This window comes from Hippopotamus amphibius, chromosome 14 (assembly GCF_030028045.1).
Source record: "Hippopotamus amphibius kiboko isolate mHipAmp2 chromosome 14, mHipAmp2.hap2, whole genome shotgun sequence".
NCBI classification, from domain to species: Eukaryota; Metazoa; Chordata; class Mammalia; order Artiodactyla; family Hippopotamidae; genus Hippopotamus; species Hippopotamus amphibius.
Genome location: NC_080199.1, coordinates 66,926,255 through 66,945,160, shown reverse-complemented (window position 1 = coordinate 66,945,160; position 18,906 = coordinate 66,926,255). Strand labels below are relative to the sequence as shown.

Here is an 18,906-nt window from a genome sequence, read left to right as displayed (position 1 = left end):
TGTAATATTCACTTAGCTGCACTGTACACATCAAACCCCAAACACCCCAGGGCCATTTGCTACCAGCTCACAACCTGTGCTTTCCCCCCACCACCATACAAGAAAGGTTAATATCAATGAGTAATTCCTCATTTCTAAGAAGTATATAATCCTAGAAAAATCAATGAGATTTCTAGTGCAGGGTCTCTGATTCAGAATAAACATGTCACATAAAGTAATGGTGTGGGAACACGTGAGGATAGTCACATAATATTTTATTTAAATGGCTTCTTTATTTAATAATATTTGATAAGAATCTTTAATTAGCCTTTTCTAACCTCTGCTTTCAACAGTAGCAGTAAATTGAGTTAGTAGTCTGTCCTTTGAATAGATCAGCCTTTAAAATAAGAACAAAGCAAGAATCAAAGTGTATAATCTACGGCATTAAGAACACTTATGACTGCAGTTAATAGAATGTAAAAACATTACTGCAATTAGGAAGCATTACCAATCTACAGCATTTTTAAAGTAACATTAATTAATTCAACAAATATTGATTACCTGCTATATGCCAGATACTATTCTAGGTGCTGGGACACAAAAATTGAGTAAGAACTCCTTGAGAATCTCATCAAATGGATTTACCACTCAATTATTTGTATTTTAAACAGTAACTGCTAAAAGTAAACTTTGTATAGAATCAAATTAGGTGAATTTTATAAAGAAACATCATGTTTTGTCACTATTCTCCTACAAACCATGTATGTGACCTTAGGCCTGTTCATAACCTCTTTTGTCCATTTTCTCATTTTTAAAAAAGATAACAGTACACATCTTGAGTGTTTTGTATGTTTTATTTTAGACATCAAGTAAGAGAGTGAATGTAAAACACTTCAAAAAGAGCAAAATGCTGCATAAACATAAGAGAATATTATCAGTGACTATTTCTTGCTCTGTTTAAGCATGATGAAGAGTCAATAATAAAAATAATTTTAAAATATATTTAAGACCGACAATATCAAAATAAAATATTAATATTTTAATGGTAACCAGTGGTATGACCTTGAAAACATTATTTAGTGTCTCTTTGTGAAATAAGGTTAACAACATTTCCTACCTCAAAGCATTGTTTGCCACTAGTTAAGGATATGACTTAGATCCTTAACTTCTCGTAGTGATTAAAACCCAGCTTTTAATATCATATATCTGAGTTCAGTCTCATTTCAGCCAATTGCTTAAACTTAAGATAAGTTATTTAATTTCTGTGTGCTACTTTCCTCTCCTGAAAATAGAATATTACTCGTACTGACCTCATAGATCTAAAGGATAAAAATGGAAGGATAAAAATGAGTACATATGTATGTAGAAGAAACACAATCTTGTGTTTGGAATCGGTCTCTGAGAGGTGACTTTAATTTTTTTCCAACAGGTATATTCCCATTACACAAATAATTCACATAGTATCTAGAGAGAAAATTTAATTATGCAGGACTGGTAAATTCTTGCTTTATACAATTTAAAATGCTTTTTTGTAATAAAGGTATTTTCTAATTTCTGTACTTAAAACATGGCAACATTTGTGATTTGTCTCACATTTATAAGGCTTAGTATCAAACAATGACCTACCTAGAAAAGCCGTGTTCATTTTATTTTCCTTTCTTTTCTCATTAAATTTCAGGAAGTATTTGGAAAGAGTGTGTAACCATAATAATCAGAGGCAGCACATTTTAAGCTGTCATCACCTCTAAGGCCTTTGCTTAGCCTTGCTAGGCTCTAATCTCACCTATATTTCATTGTTCTCGGGCTTGCAAGGATGTAAACACTACCTAACCTTACAGTAGTTACCTTAGGATCAACACAGCATTTACATATTTTCACATACTTCTCTCTCCTCTTTGTATAAGGCTTCTTGTCATTGAATTATAACTTATAGCCAAGGTTGACGAAAGTTTAAAGTCTATATTTTGTGATTCCACTTACGTTAAATGCTTAACATAATACCCAGCGCACAATAAATCTTGATAAATTTTGAGCTATTATTATTATTGTTGCCCGATGATACCAATGCCTGCTAGAGGACTGTAGGGGGAAGAAAAATAACAGGAAAAAAATGACCAACTTAAACCTCTACGAAAATATCCATTTATTATTAACTGGTCAGCCTACAATTTATTTCCCGTAATATAACGCGTTTGGAGTAGAAGACCCTAAGATTTATCCCAGTGTAGACCTTCCAGGATTAAAAAAAACTTGACTATCAGGTGATTTTAGTCATAATTATAAATACAGTCAAATTAGGGGGAAAAAGTTAGAAAGACAAAAACAATGGCCTGTAAATCTGACATATTTTCTATTTTATTTACACCTGGCTACAGAAATAACTGGTGAGAAGAATTTTTGTGACTCTGTAAGCAAATTCCCTTAGTCCTTAAGTAAATTTAATTTCCTTCCAATTCCTTTCTAATAATGAGAACTTTATATGCTTTTGCAAACAGAATATTAGTATGTTTCATTGACATTTAATAAGTTCTAATATGGTCACCGTGCACGTCTACAGTCATCTCTGCCTCTGCATTAGTCCACTTATGCCATTTGTTGTCTTAAAATGTTACATTTGCCAATAACCTCCTAAAATCCAGAGTTTGCTTCTCTTTACAGTTATTAAATATATTTCAACACTTTAACTTTTCAGTAAATAAGATCTTCTTCTGTTAGAATATTTGCCAAATTTTGCTAAATGTCTTAGCAAAGTTAAAAAAAAGACTAATTATTGAGTATTAATGGATTCATTTACCATTTCTTATACATAATGTAAAACAGAAATTATGCTATGACTCTAAGGAGAGAAACTTATGGGGAGGAGAGTTAGAGGATTGAGGTGAGAAAGAATTCTAAACATTAAGGAATCGGTGTTTTTCCATATCTTTTGGGAACACGTTTTCCCAGTGTACTTTTGATATAAAATATTAACATATTTTTGAAGAGGCAGCTAAATGTGAACTGAAGTCACACTGCCTGAGGTTGAGTCCTGTCTTCACTACTTTTTATACATACAATAGAAATGCTGATCAAAATATGTTTTTCTTTTCCGGATTTTGCCACATTTTTATATATGAGCAGACACAAAACTATAAATATCAAGATGCAAATATTGTTTAAAAACACATGACATGTATTCTTAGAAATAGAGACTGTATGTATGTACTCTAATTCTTCATTGTTGTTTGGCTAGCAGACACCAGGTGGACACAATCAGTAGTTTTCTCCTTAGCGTTATTCTCAGAAATCTTAGTCATACCAACAAAGCCCGTAGTTTCAGCTATAAATGCTGTGTCGATCCCCAAATCTATCAATTGACATTTGCTTCCATCTCTCTACATATATGGCATGACCTACTTTTTGAAAATGAAGAAGACAATGACTGTCACGAGAATATTGAGGCCTTACTTTCCCAGTCAGAATCATCTCTCTCTGCATGGGGAGATACCACCATAGAAAAGTAGTCTGCTACAAAATTATGGCAAAGATGAAATTGGTTTTCAGCACTCCCGCTACGTTGCTTCCCTATTCCTCTCTTAGGTATCACTTCTTAAGAATCTAACATAATACACTAAATATTAACCCTTTTTCTCTATTAGTGCCTACATGTTTCCCATTTTCTCTATTTATTGCAATGTTTTTTCAAGAGGGCATTACAGACATCATAAGGGAATGTTTGTCTTTTAGACAGATGCTTAGATTTGTAATAAAATTTAGAGGATATACAGTCTTCTTCCCGCACTATACAAGAACTTGTGACTATTAGATCCTAGAGGGTTGGCACCTACCTACCTACCTTACTCATCCCAGCTTACCCAGCATTTAGCTTTAGTGCCTGACACATAGAAAGGATTCAAGTTTGTTATTAAGCTGAATAAACGTGACCGATGATAGGCAACCTAGTTCCCTGGTTTAATCCCCTTAGACCCACATAAGAAACTATTGAAATCTGTTCGTGGTTTACTCTTTTCAACTAGACTCCTCAAGTGCAGGGATCTTGTCCTTCTCATCAGCTTGATAAGTGTCTTATCCGTTGAAATTAAAAATGTGAAAGAAAAAATACGAGAAATCTACAAGATATAACATGATTAGTTTGCTGGACAGGCAGAAAATGCTAATACTAAAACCAGGTAAATATTTCAACTTCTAGAGCATCAATCGAGCTTCTCCGCGTTCAGGTTGCCTCGGCAACTTCAGAGCGCGCCCGTCTTCGGCCCCGCCCACCGGCCCGCCCACCGGCCCGCCCACCGGCCTGTTCCTCGCCTGCCTCCCGGGACCCTTACTTCCGCCCCAACCGGCAAGCCGGGACCTGGAGTCCTGCTGTCTCTGCCTGTGCCTGTGCTGCCTGACTGAAAATGCGGCAGAAAATAACTGTAATTAGGAGAATCTTCTTTCCATACGACCCGCAATTTTATTTCAGAGATACTCACGCAAAAGCAGGAGTTATGTGTAACTTGTAGGCTCCGCCCAGCGTGAGAACCTGGGCCTGATTTTCAGGCAGTGCCTTGGACAACAGCAGCCTTGGAGGACCCCAGCTTGCCGAGGGAGACGTGGACCTGAGCGGGGCGAGACGTTGAGGAGGAAGTGGGCCTGCGGGACGGAGTTGGTGTGTTGCGGTTTCTGTCGAGACCGGCGGCACCATGTAAGAGTTTGCTTTCCACCCGCCCCAGCCCCCTGACCCGCTTCCCGCCCTTAACTTTTCCGCTTTCTTCCTCAGGTCGAAGGTTTCCTTTAAGATCACACTGACGTCGGACCCGCGGCTGCCGTACAAAGTGTGAGTAGCTCGGCCACGGGGGCGGGGTGGGGGTCGTCCGTCCCTATGGGTTGGGCGATGTGAGTCTTCCCAGTAGCTTCCGCTGCAGCGGTCTGCGTTCCTTTCCTTTCTCCCCGGAGCCTCCTCCTCATCCCACTCGAACTGAGATGCCTGTGCCAGCTTTCCCCGGGCGCGGGGCGGTGCGGGTGTGGGGGACGGGAACGTTGCTGCTGGGCTAGCGAGCTCTCTTTGGAACTCATTTGGGGGGTGATGGAGCGGGAGGACGTGTGGACCGGGCTCTGGGGGGTTTGCTGGGATCCTTAAAACAGTCCCAGTCTGCTCGCACTCAGGAAGGCCTTTCACCACTTTGACCAGCTGTTAGAGGCGGGGTAAGGGAAGGCATCTCAGCCCCGGTTCCGAAATTACTAGAACAGTCAGGCTCCTGATGCTCTCTCGAGTGTGACTCACTCAGTAGGTGGGCTTCACAAAACAGAGAGATTACTCCCTCTGTCCTCATCTTTGATTTCTCCCTTTGCAGTACATTATTCTCGTCAATGTGTAAATTGGCTCTAGAAAGAAGGAATGAGAAGGAGGGAGGGAGAAAGAAGAAGGAATAGCGCAGCGTCAAGTATCTATAAGAGTGCTTGGAACGTGGTACCAGTTCACTTAATACGTGTGGACTGAATGAATTTAGTGTGTGTAGTTGTAGATATGTATGATTTATGTAGGAGCATGTACATATAAAATAGATGTATTAACGGGTATGTAAGGGTAATTATGTTTCCTATTCAACGTTATCATAACTAGTATTTGTGTACTAGTACAAGCAGCTCTGAGATTTGTGGGAGAACATGCTTTAACTTTTTAAGGGCACTTTTCACTTGTCAGGTAGGTGAGTATGTACTTTGATAGAGAAGCTTCCCCTTGAATTGTTAATAGTTGAATTCTAGAAAAGATGTTTCAGTTCTGGATTTATTCTGGGGAAGTGTCCGAGTTTTTATTTCGTTCCTTTTGGTTTGTTTGTTTGTTGATAGATTCCTTGTTGGTATTGCTGCTTGGCTATAGAAATGTTGAAATCAGATATTCTCTTTCATATACAGGATGTATTAAAAACACCTTTAACTCTTTCAGTCTAATTCCAGTCTTACTTCCCACCTCTTCTCTTCCTCCCCACCGCTTACTACCACCATCACTTAATCAAAGTTTCAGCCATGCTAGTCTCATATTGACAAGCAAGCCTTTTGAATCCTCCCTGCTCTGGTACACATTCTCTTCTGTACTTGGAATGTACTTTCGTGACTGCCACTTCCAGACAACATCCTGTAATGATCAAAATTTCACCTCCCTGACAGTTTCTGTGATGGTCTAGGGAGTTCATCTCTCACTCTTCTCTACTGTTCTATAGAATCTTTGACTTTTTTCTTTATAATAACATTTGTGAAGTTATGCTATAGTTCTATTTATGTGAAATATTTACTTAAAAAAATTAATGTCGCCATTAATTTACTTTCAAAATTCACTTTGATATACAGGATAGTTCCTGTCTTTTAAAACACCAATGTATTGTCAGTGTAAGTTTTACAAAATGATGTGACTGGCAAACGCAAGAGCTTCAAATCTAGATAAGGTCTCTGGGGTTGCAGTAACTCCCAGTCCCTCTGCAATTTTCTGCCAATTAGAACAGGCACTAAAATATGTTTTTATTTTGTTTCATTGGATTTTCCTTGGACAGTCTCATCAATATAATATATGGATAGAAACTGATGTCAGTGATTATCAACATAGCATTTAATTATATGATACAAGGACGTTTCCAGTCTCTGATCCAAAAGTGAACTGGAACCCCAAAGTTTTAGAAGTTCTCTAGAGGCAGAGTTTTAGGACAGTGACTCTCAGGTTCTAAACTATAAATAAACTACAGGAATACTTGCAAAGTACTATTTCCGGCTGTGTAAACTTTTACATTGCCCATTTATTAGATATTTTTTAGATCAGATGGCTATCCTTTAGAATTTTGTTTTTCTCTCTTTTTATTCCACATAAAAAAAGAAAGGGGAAAAAATGACATCTGTTTTCTCTCTTTAGCAGTATTTTGGGGGAGTGGAATAGGGCACCCAAGAAATCTAGTGAGATTTTTTTTTTACCGAAAGTCACTGTAACATTATATCTGTGTCACATACAATGATTTTTATATTCATTATTGATCTGTAGACTGAGTGAGGAGATGGTGTTTATACCTGAGAATCTGACATAGTAGTAGTTGGTATTAAATCATTAGAGAACAATACAGTGGTCACAAAATAGAGAAGTTTCAAAGAGAAATGTGAGCTTTCCCTGCTTTGAAAGAGAATCCTTTTTTCTATCTTTAATCATTGTAATTTATTTTACATTAGGAATCTTGTTTATCTTATTTTTTTAACATATTTCTGTGTCTTTGAGTGCTTTCTGAAGGTGTAATGTCAATTCTCTTTTAGTGTTTAAGTTGGAAAATTGATACAGATTGACTGTTTATCAGTGACCTTTAATATAGTTGGCACCATACAAATCAATAAATAAAATCACACATCACTCCAAAATGTTATTTCAGATTGTATTGAGTGAGCCCTTTTTCAAATGATATAAAGGTGGAAAATCACTTTATATTTTGCCATAGTAAACATACTCATTTTCATCAACTTGGACTACTATTTTAGACATGATGATTAAAAGTGCACACAAAGGTTTATGAAAAGACTTTTTGATCTGATGATGCTTCCCAGGTCGCCTCCTCTTCTAATGAAAATCATCACATTCCTGCATTGGATGAACTGGAGGTGGCAAAGTGTACTGAAGGCTGAGGAGAGATTCAGCTTTTTGAACTCCATCCTTAGAAACAAGAAGCAACCTACATGCTAGACTGTCTGTATCAAAGTATTAGGCATGTAGAAATCCACACCTGTGTAGGTTATTCATTTTCAAGTGGAGCTGAGGCACCATCTCCACTATAAGGCTAACAGTTGCTTTCCTTTTTTTAGAGTTAATGAACATAGTGTGCAGTCAAGATAGCCAAGCTCAGACTCAGAAGACAGCTTTGTCAAAGTTTGCTACAGTAGGCGAAATAAGTAACAAAGGACTTAAAAACACTCAGCCTTTTAAGAAATTGTTTTTGATTCTTACAGACTCAGTGTTCCTGAAAGTACACCTTTCACAGCAGTCTTAAAGTTTGCAGCAGAAGAAGTAAGTACAGAAATTGGGACAAACTATAGAAAATGCAATTTGGTAACATGTCTCAGAAATCTGCGTGCACCTTGACCCCACACTGCAACCTTGGCTCAGTTACTAGGTTTATGCTGTCAAAAAGTTAAGCCTTACTTACAGATAACAGTACAGTAAAGGTTGAGATTCACCCATAAAGGAATAAATTAAGCAAATTGACACATCTGTTTAATGTAACCACTGAAAATTACAAGGAGAATTTTTATTGAAATTGAAAAGATAGTGACGATATGTCAATTTTTTAAAAAAACAGTGTTGTATCACAGGGTATTCTATATGCTTCTGTTTTTACCAGCTTTGATTCTAGAAATACAATTTTATTATATACGTATTATATTTTTCAAATTTTCTCTATAAAGCATGTGGATTGTCAGTAAAATTTATTGTTTTTAAAAAATGTTTTTAAAAATATGTTTGGGTTTTTGTTTTTAAGAAATAAAGTTTTTCCACCCAAATTTTTCATCAGAGGCATCTGTAAAGTAACTCCTTGGACTTGACAATTACAAGAGAAACTTGGTGTGGTGGAAGTGGCACAAGAATGTGATTTGGGAAACTAGGTTTCTTCTTTTAACGGTGTCATTAATTATCTGTTTGGCATGGGGCAAGCCCACCAATTTCTCTCTTTCTTAAATTTCTTAATCTATAAAGTGGGAATAGTTAATGCCCACCCTTTACCTGATGAAGTGATTTTGAGTAAAAATACAATAGCATTTGCTAAAATTTCGCGAAGTTAAAGGTGCAGTGCAGGTACAGAGTAACCCAACTCAGGAAATTTTCGTTGGAAATCTTAAAGTTTACCGTCACAGAAAAAAATTTCGTAATTAAATAAGAAACCAGCTTAATCCATAATTCAGCCCTGTACTTAAGGAATTAATGGAAAATCAGCCAGCCCATTAGGCCTCCCAGCTCCTTATAAACTGTTGTCAGGGACCACTGACAGTATTCGTCACTCATTCAGAGCTAAACTGAGAAGTGGTATTACTTGCTTCGTTGTCAATTGTGATCTGTCCTTCATGCAGAAAGAATAAGTAAAAAGAGATGGGAAACAAATCTGAACACAGCATCATTACTTTTTGCTACACAGATCACTTGGTTGAAATCCCCCTGGTTTGTGGCCTGGCAGGTTCCACAGATTCCAATTTAAGAAGTAGATCTATTCAAGCTATAACTAATATTTATTATTAAATTTTGTAATTACTTTACAGCGTATCCTTTACAAGGCAAAGGCGTTGTGATCTGGCTCTGCTAGTAAAAGCATGTGAAAATCCTAACAGACTTGCAGTAGAAAATGAACCAACTTCACACACAGCCGCATGTATTGATTACGAGTGTAACACACTTAGAAAGAATATGACTTTAAGGCAGCGGTGAGAAGGCCTCTCACAGGAAAACATTGTAGAATCTTTCAGTAAGAACAAGAGTGACTTGAGAAACCAAAAGTTTGTGGTTATAAATCCCCAGTAAAGTTCTCTTAATAAAAAATAAAATCAAAGCTCTCAACATAGGACTAGGAATTAATTTAACTAAATGAGTTGTCAGAGCCTGAGAAGAGTCTCTTAACATCCTAAATTATAAAACATGGGATCTAAGGTAGAAATAAATGAAAACTGAGGAGCATAAAATGCTCTTTGCATCTAGGAGAAAACTCGTCAGTACTGTAGGAAGAAGTGGTAGTTACTATATGTACCTCACTAGTAATACTTCCCCCCATTTCACTTTAATCATTGCTGCTGTATGCTGGAAGAGGGCAAAATTGTGTCTGTAGTTGTTTTTGATTTTTAATGTAATAAAATATGTTACCACTAAGAAAATGCACAGTTTATCTTAAAATGGACATAACTAAGAATAACAACAAGAAACTTTGTCATATTCAAGTTTTAGAAATCTGAGATTGCCTATAATTAATTTAGGTGTTTGATCAAAGCTTTAATAAAAATGACAACCTCTATAAAAACTTTTGAAGTATTTTTAAATTTGTTTGTTAAGGTACATTTTGGAATTACTTTAAATTAGGTTTATTTAAAATTTTTAAAACTTTAAAAGGACATTTACAACTAAGAATGTGCCATATGGACAGTAAAATTATTTGTTTTGTAGGCACTTAAGCCTGTAAAAAGTACTTGTTCTCATGCACAGTTAAGTTCTTATTTTAAAACTTGATTGTTCAATTCACAAATTAAAATAAGCTTTTATTTTTTTTTCTCAACTTTAATATGTCACCATTATAAATACCAAGAGCAGCATTTCCCAGAGAGAGTGTTTTCCCCAGACCACTAGAACCACTTAAAAAAAAAAAAAAAAATCCATTAAAAACTGGAATCAGTGACCCAACAGTATGGGAAACACATTATTGACTAATTTTTTTTTTCTGAAGTTAAATAAAGTGTATTAGCAGCATATTACTAGATTTTGAAGACTACAAGTTTAACTTCATGTTTTCCAAACTTATTCAATCATTTGTAGTATTTGTAAAGCTAGTCTGTTGCATAGAAGTGTTTAATCAGTATCTGTTGGGAAAATGAATAAACCATGAGGACATGAACACACTTTGACAAATGCTGGTCTCTAGAGCATTAAGAGAAGAATTCTACCTTTTAGCTACCAGTAAGTTCCATACCACATTTCATTGATTCAGAAAGCACTTCTTTTTACATCTCTGAAAATAGATGAGTGGAGTCTTCCTGTTATGGTTGGCCATGTGGCAGTCACACGATTGTCTAGCTGACATCACCTGCGCCTACTTATACTTAGAGGTATTTCCTGGTGGCACAATTGGACTATTGCAATTCCATGAGGTTTAAGTCAGCAAATCATTTAAGGAGAACTTGAAGGGGTATGAGCCTTGTTGGCCTCCCATTAAACACAAAAGAGCATTTGTTTGAACTTAACTGTTTCTGCAAAGAAATTTTAGGAGTATTCTAAGCAGTTGCTTTGCTTTTTTTGCTTATGCCTGAGCATTATATATGACAAAAGTAAATCATGTCTAAGTCTGAAAGAGTAAACATTGGGTCATAGATTCATTGACAGTGTTTTCGTTTTTTTGCAGTGTATAAGATGAGATGCATTTTACAATCTGTGGTGTCCTAGATACAATGAAATGCAGTATTTAGAGAACAATGTTGTTCTTTAAAGATAAAGCAAATTGTAGTACTTTCTTTGATAATGTTACTTGTCCTGAAAGATAAATCACAGTTTAGAATTATAAAATTGATTCTATGTACCCCATCCTTGCTAACCATCTTTTATAATTAGCATTATATATATATGTATTTTTTTTCTTTTACTCCCTTTTAGTTTAAAGTTCCTGCAGCAACAAGTGCAATTATTACCAATGGTAAGAAGTCATTTTAAAACTGTTTATTAACTTAGAGTTATAGAAATTGTTAAAAGAAACCAAATTAGTTAAAATTGACTTAAATATAAAAAGCCTAAAACTTGTATCAACATAAATGATATACGTAATTGTAAAAACTAAGTCAAGGTTATTGTTCGTAATTGTCTCCTTTCAGTTTTTTTTGTGCTTTTGTTATATAGTACAGCATTTTATAATATCTTGTGTCCTTATAACTTCATGCCAAATTATTACTGAAAATAACTTACTTAACAAGGGTTGTTTTGGTGGTTTTTGGGGGGGGCGTTTTTTGAGTTATATTGGTAAATGCTTTTAGAATATAGGAACCTAAGCAGGAATGTACGTTTACTATACCTTGTTATAGACTCGCAATAATGAGGATTTTATCTAGTTAGATATATGAATTAAATTCTGAATATCTTAGGATACTACTAATAATGGAGTTTAATGGAACTAGCCCTATGAGGGAATATTGAAGTAACATGAGGAATAAACATTTGCAGGGAGAGCTTAATTATCTTTCAGGAATACAAAGTAGTATTCACAGAGACTGGTGAGTGAGTGGTTCATGTGTAGTTAAGATAGACCAAGAGAAGGTGGCTTTAATGTGCAGTAAGTAGTATGATTTCACTTAGATATGACAGGATTTCTCATTCTGAAACATTCTGCTTGGCTGTCACATTGAAGTGTGTCTGTATTTAGAAGAAAGCTATATTCCGGAAGGTTTTAAATTCACAGATGAATAGCTATTGGGAAAGTGCTTTGTAAACTTTTATCGTGTCAGTGGAACTTACATCACTTTGTGGGCTCTCCAGCCTTAGGGTTTGATGCCTCAGAGCAATAGTAAATGATTAATGACATACCTAAGGTGTTTTGGCTTTATTTTTCACTGGATGTGGCAAAACAGTATTAAAAACTATCTTCTGTAGAACTTACCAGGATCATTGCGTTGACAGAGGTTCCTTTGTAATCCAACAATATGTGTGAATGCCTAATAGTGAGAGGTTTCAACAGATAACTTACCTGACAGATTGTCGTTCATGTTCTTGGTGTAACTCTTTGGCTCATGCCTATATACGCAGCAGCACTATTTTGGCACATTTCTTCTTGTTACTATTAAAGCGTTTTAGCTTTAGAAATAACTTAGATGGTCTTACAACTTATTTTCTAGATGGGATAGGAATAAACCCTGCACAGACTGCTGGTGAGTATCTATCTGAAATCAGTGGAGGTGTGATGGGGCTATATCAATCAATACTGAATATTTAATTCATTCTCATTAGACTTGATAAGATTTCACCAAGATAATAGTTGATTTTTAGGGGTTGCATAGCAGCATTTACCTATGTTTGTGAGTCATTTGTTTCATTCTTTGTATCAAGTTATGTATGCTTTTGGCTACAAGAAGGAGAAAACCTGACTGATACGCATTAAAAGTATTTAATATGTATAACAAAAAGTGTGAAGATTGTGGGAATAATGATTTTGAACTACCTCATAAGGTAGCTGTGAGGTAGTACATGTAAAGTGCTTAAAAGTTTGCACTATTCATAGTAAGCGTTCAGTAAGTGCTGATCATTATTTTAAAGAAGTACAGTGATTTAAATTTTATGGGGCTCAGTCTACACTCAGAGTTTCAAGCTGTTAACATTAAAAAGTGCTATATATTGATGTCCTAACAAGCAGGAAGGGTAAAAGTAAACTTTTTAACAGGCAGTTGTATATTTGTTTTATATTTGTTCCTTAGCTTATAGTCTAATTATAACATTTGGAAATTAAGCATGATTTAATGTAACCTCAATTTTGAGAGTAGTTATTTTTAAACTATTATATTCTAAGGTATTTCTACAAAATTATATTGTCCTCCTAGGTCCTGGGTTTGAAATTTAGCCATACAGCAAATGAAGAATTTTAAATGATCATTTCTTTTTACATAAATCAGTTGTCGTAAGTGTATAATTTTATTAAATTTAAAAGGCTATTTTTTGAAAATCATGAGGCATTTTGTTGTGTAGATGCCTTTAAACTTAGGTTTAAAGATTTTTCTTTTCTGTACTCAAAAAATGTTCGGTAATTTATATTAATTTGAAATACTGCTTACTGTGATATGTTGCCCTTTGGATTACCCTGTAAAATTGAACTGTAGGCATCACGAGGTGTGAAGAAAATCTCCGAAGGCAACTGAGACCCAAAGGAGGTCGGGGTTTCTAAACTTTTATCACTTGGGGTAGATTTAAATTTATTATTTTCTCTGTCCTTAAGTATTTTATTGTGTATTCAAGCAAGTATTGATGGTTAAATTAATTTATGTTGTTTGATGGTTGTGTATGGTAGTATTTCTGTGGGTAATGTTCTTATTTAAAAGTTTCAGACATTTGTTGGATTGTGAAGATGTGAGAGGAGTAGGAACAAGACTTAAGAAGCCTGGACTTGGGTTCTAATAATTTTTGAACTTTGTATCTACTTGACACTCCTTTGTTTCTTTTACATAACCGTTGTTGAAATATTAAGATAGCTGAAATATTAAGATAGCATGTCGTTTTTTAAACACCTAACTTTTTGTTTTGTTTGTTTGTATAGGAAATGTTTTTCTAAAGCACGGTTCAGAACTGCGAATAATTCCTAGAGATCGTGTTGGAAGTTGTTAATATCTGCTGCTTGGAACATATAATCCCCTTTCAGAATAAATATTGGTATTGTTATTGTTGTAAAATTGGAATCGGGCATTTGAAATCCTATGAAAACACCAGTAGTTGATGAAATAATGAAAGATGACTTCTCGTTTTTCACACTTCACGTGAAGGGGGGACGCTTCTGCACTGAGGCTGCCATCAGCACAGAAGATCACAGTCTTTCATTGCTACCTCACAGCACACGCAGGTAGTTCCTTGGGGGTAAATGGATTCTCTAACTGTGTCTTATAACTGGACAATGCTTCTGATCATTCTTTCTGAGGACATTTGGAAAATTAAAATTTACTGAATCTTACCTTTGAGTTAAAAGTGTAAAAAGACTGAATCTGTACATGGCAGTTTGCTTGACAGCATCTGATTTGCAAACACAGAAATAGTTGAACTCTTCATTATATATCATTTATAATAAAGAATCACATCAGTGAATAACTATCTTTTTATAATTTAGTTTGTTTTAAAGTTTCAAACTTCTTGAGTTCTTATGCATTTTAATTTAATATCAAAGAGCCAAAAATTAAGTTTTTGATCTAGCCCTTATGTGTAAAATTGGTATCCCACACCAAAGAGTTTTAGCTGTAATCTTGCAGACTCCAGTACTTACAATGGTGAGAATTAAGAATAAAATAGAAGCATCAGTTGCTGAATTGTACATTCCTTTATTCATCTCTTTCAAAACAACCTTTAAAATAGTAATCCTCAAGAAACCACCATCTTTTTGAGGATAATATTTCTAAATAGCGTTCAGGGAGAAAGTGTTGTAAAGAAGATCTGAAGTTCACAGCAGAGCTCAAGGAAATGCTGATTGAAATGCTGGCTAATTATACTAACTGAAGACCCAGCATTTAAGGAGGTGTTAGGATTAGTTACTGGAGTCAATAAGAAGCTAGGAAAGGAAGATGAGGAAGCCCAGATGACCAGGATTCTAGTAAGAAGAAAAGAAACAAAAGTGAAGAGGAAGAGAGAACTGTCACGGGAGTGTCACAGAAAAGACCAAGCTGAATAGACAAAACTGCAGAGGCTATGTTGGGAAGAACCAGAAGGAAACAAAATACTTAACATTGTTATAAGGAGCAGGAGGCAATCAGAGAAAGCAAAGCATAGGCCTTGTCAACATACAGATTTCAAAATTCCCCTTAGAGAATCTAAAGAAAGATATGCATAATGGAAGGTTTTGTTTGCCCTTAGAGAGGACATCAATATCTATGCACATCTTGAAAGGCGAAACGAAGGCTCATAGTGATTGAGGACCAGTGCTTGACTTGCTGTGTTCTGGATGGTGAGCTCTCTGGAGGCAGGCCTGGTGTCTGTCTTGCACTTCCTAGGCCTGGAGATTTAGGCTTTCAATAAATATGTGTTGTAATACTCATGAGTGAAGTATTTCTAAGACCAATTTTTATGTAAGTGTGCATAGGCACTAGGTTCATTGGGGACAAAATTATGCAACAGAATTAGTATCTGAAGGGTGATATTGGTTAAGTTTAAGAAAGTAACTAGATATTGTTCATATATTTGACAAATGAACAGCAGATTCTGAATTGTAGAGGGAGAAAAAATCTGCTGAGGTAGAGAAATATGTTGCTAATGTTTGGGGAATTTTTCTACGAAGTCTGATGGTTAGAGACTCCTGGTCTTTAACATTAAGCCTTGGTTAACCAGAAATTTAGGAATACCCACTTTCTGAATTTTTTGTTTTATTTAGATCCCCCCCATTCTGTTTCTAGCACAAAATTCTGCCTGATTTGTTACATAAATAAGACTTATGATGTCTCATACCATAATTTGTTTAATATTTTTGTTCTTTGGTTGGAAAATTTTATTGCAGGAAGATGTTAAAAATATTTTCCTAAAGAACTAGACATTTTGTTATTAAATAAATGTGATCTAAACCTCTGTGCAGATTGTTTTGAAGTGTTGTATTTAGTTTAAGTGCTTTATTGGTACATAATTAATATCTTGTGAAAATACAGTTTCTTATACCACAAACCATATTTTCTACTCTTATTTTATTATTAAAGCGCTTAATTAGTGCACCTGTTGAGCCAGTATATAGCAAATGTAGCCAAAAAACTGAACAAAAAAAGGGCAAAGATGATTAATGACTATAGGTCTTAGGAATGAATATATACTTGCAAATGCCAGTCCATTTTCAGAATAAGATTGAACTTACAGTAAGTGTCTGTAGTAAGTGTTTAGGCTGGTAGGTCCTAAACCTGGGTGATTATCAGAATCACTTAGGAAATTATAAATACAGACTTCTGGAAGCCACCCCTAAAATTCTTACTCATTAAATCTGGAATGATGTATAAGAATTTCTGTTTATAAAAGCAGTCCTAATGATTTTTGCTTTGCAGCTCAATCTGAGAATTAATGATAACCTTTCACTTTATAGATAAACAAAATGAAGTCTGAAGGGTCTGAGTAACTAGAATATGTTCTAGAATCTTGGGAAGTGTACATCCCACCACTTGTTTCTTCAGTAGCTAAGTGCAGAGATGCTATAACAATCTCACTCACTGGTGGTATAAAGCCTTATTTTAAAGTGTTCCAAGTCCAATCATTTTTTGGGTATTTTATTTCTTAAGGTTAGTTATTTGAAAGAAAAGCTGATGGGAAGAAAACTCAGTCCAATTTAAGCCCCCCAGTCCCCAAATTAAGACGTTAAAAATATCCACCATGTCTTTACCCAAAGACCTAGAAATATTTGTAACTTGGAAGCATTTATATATTGTAATGGAGCGCTTGTAAATTAACTGACTAATATATATTAGTGTTCCCAGGGCTATTTATAATACTGCATATTATGTATGTAAATCATATGTGTGTATACATATATATTTTAGGTATTTACCTATGGGATTAGTGAATATATATATATATACACACACACATGATTTACATATGTAGTTCATCTGAAAGAAATTACTGTATGAATATGTATCGAACATGAAAATGAACACACATTTTCAATATGTATTGAACATCAGATGTTTTTAACTTGTTTCATTGTTTACAACAATGCCAAGTTATTCCATTTTACTGAAGCAGAAAGAGGCTTAAAGAGGTTGAGATACAACATTTGACTCCTTGTTTGACTTTGGAACTCTCCATATCATACTGGGAGAATTTTTCAGTATCTTTTTCACAATATACTAGATCTGTATTGACTTATAAGTTTAAAAATATAAGAGAAATGTGTCAGGCTTAAATTCTCATTTCAGAGTACCAAATATGTGTGCAATCATGAATGGCATTGCTTATTCATACATGGTGTAAATACAGTAAGATGGTAGGACATTAAGTAAAAACCAATCAGATAAAGGTAATTACGAGTCTGGTGCTACTCCATAGGGTGGCTTGGGAGTGGGACTGTGGCCCCACATTTATCAGCCCCATCAGGCAATTTAGGTTTTTTAACCTTGTGTATCTTGCAGATGCAGCTACAAGATTAGTTCTTTAGTAACCTCTTCCAACGAGACTGTTGCCTATAAGCCCCTCCAATACAGAAATTCTGGAAGTACTTTCTGATAGTGCCAGAGATGGATAAGTCGCTATTTAAACCAGGCTGTTTAATTAAACCATTAATTGAAATAAACATTCTCAAACACCTCAATCTGTCCAATCTGTTAGCCACATCTTAATTACCTAAGCCAGGTATTTGAAACTCATTAGATTCTTGCCTTTCTCTTGCCTTAGCAAACCAATCATGAAATTCGATTCTGTTTACAGAGTATATCTCATAGTCATCTCCACTGTCTGAAGCCCTCATCTTCTTGTATATGCTGTTATAAAAGCCCCTAGTTGTAACGAGCTAGCTTTGTGACATGGAAATGTGATCATGTCATTCCACTAATCAAAATCCCACTGAACAAAAATCTATACTTCTCATGACATCTGTGGCCCTTCATGAACTGGTCTTTGTTCAGGGTCATCTATCATCGCCACCTTCTTTCTTACAGTTTCCTCCTCCAGTTCACACTGCAGCTACACTGAAGTACAAATAATATTTAGTATCTGATGTACCATGTTCTTATGCCTCAATGCCTTTGCTTTCTCCATTTGCCTGCCAAGCCTCAGACTCTTTGTTCAAGTTTAGAAGCCATGGACCCTTTGCTAAGTCCTCCCAGGTAGAGTTAGGTGTCTAGCTGTCTAAGCACCCATTGCATTTTGTACATTCCTCCCTTACAGCAATTATTAAATACAGAATTATATTTGATTTAAAATATAAATTTTATAAAAGCATAAGGTCATGACTGAAACTGGATTTCCAAATTGCCTTGCCCGTAACAGGTACGCGATAAGGATTTTTATAATCAAAAGACTATGTAAAAGAATGAAAACTTTGAGAATTTCAAGTGTCTCCAACCTAATAACTTATTTAGCTAGAATATTTGATTAACCAATATACCCATATTTCCTCACCACTTCTTGTAGCAGAGATTTACTGTCTCAAACGAATTAATCATTCTTTAAGAGTGTGAAGCATTCTTCCATTTTAAAAAAATATTGTTAATCATTAGCCATACCATGGATATTGGGAAATACTGGAGATGAAATGTGATTAAGACTCATTCCTTTTTCTTGGGCTCTTGAAAATGTATACATTTCAAAACCAGCAAAATTACCGACTGAAGTAATTACATGGGGGTGAGGATGTGCTTCAAACCCCTTTTTAATGGGCAGAGCACAGCTAGGAAATTTATATACATTATCTCATTTAATCCTTAATCTCTTCACAAACTGCCATGTTCATTTCTTCTCTTTACTGTTAAGGGAGCCAAGATTTAAGTTACTGTGTTCAAATTACAATGAGATTGGCTTCCAGGTCTATATGATTA

At 35.3% G+C, this 18,906-nt stretch overlaps 1 protein-coding gene across 4 annotated transcripts; it reads left to right on the top strand.

Moving 5' to 3' along the window:
- The first annotated feature begins 4,395 nt into the window (after window positions 1–4,395).
- Window positions 4,396–15,961, top strand: UFM1 (ubiquitin fold modifier 1). Of its 4 annotated transcripts, XR_009049002.1 has the most exons (7): window positions 4,413–4,660; window positions 4,736–4,792; window positions 7,930–7,987; window positions 11,321–11,360; window positions 12,550–12,582; window positions 13,959–14,258; window positions 15,257–15,961. XR_009049002.1 is itself a non-coding variant. In XM_057707316.1 (6 exons), coding segments are annotated over exons 1-6 (258 nt in total). In that variant the 5' UTR covers window positions 4,413–4,658; the 3' UTR covers window positions 14,027–15,961. The 4 variants fall into 4 exon arrangements, 3 of the variants coding, with proteins under 3 accessions (XP_057563300.1, XP_057563301.1, XP_057563299.1); XM_057707316.1 differs by having other exon boundaries at window positions 13,959–15,961; XM_057707318.1 differs by lacking the exon at window positions 12,550–12,582 and having other exon boundaries at window positions 4,411–4,660; window positions 13,959–15,961.
- Window positions 15,962–18,906: the final 2,945 nt, after the last annotated feature.

Coding starts and splice junctions, on each gene's coding strand:
- UFM1 (XM_057707316.1), top strand. Junction 7,988..11,320: donor TAAAGTTTGCAGCAGAAGAA/GTAAGTACAGAA, acceptor ACTCCCTTTTAG/TTTAAAGTTCCTGCAGCAAC. Junction 11,361..12,549: donor AAGTGCAATTATTACCAATG/GTAAGAAGTCAT, acceptor CTTATTTTCTAG/ATGGGATAGGAATAAACCCT.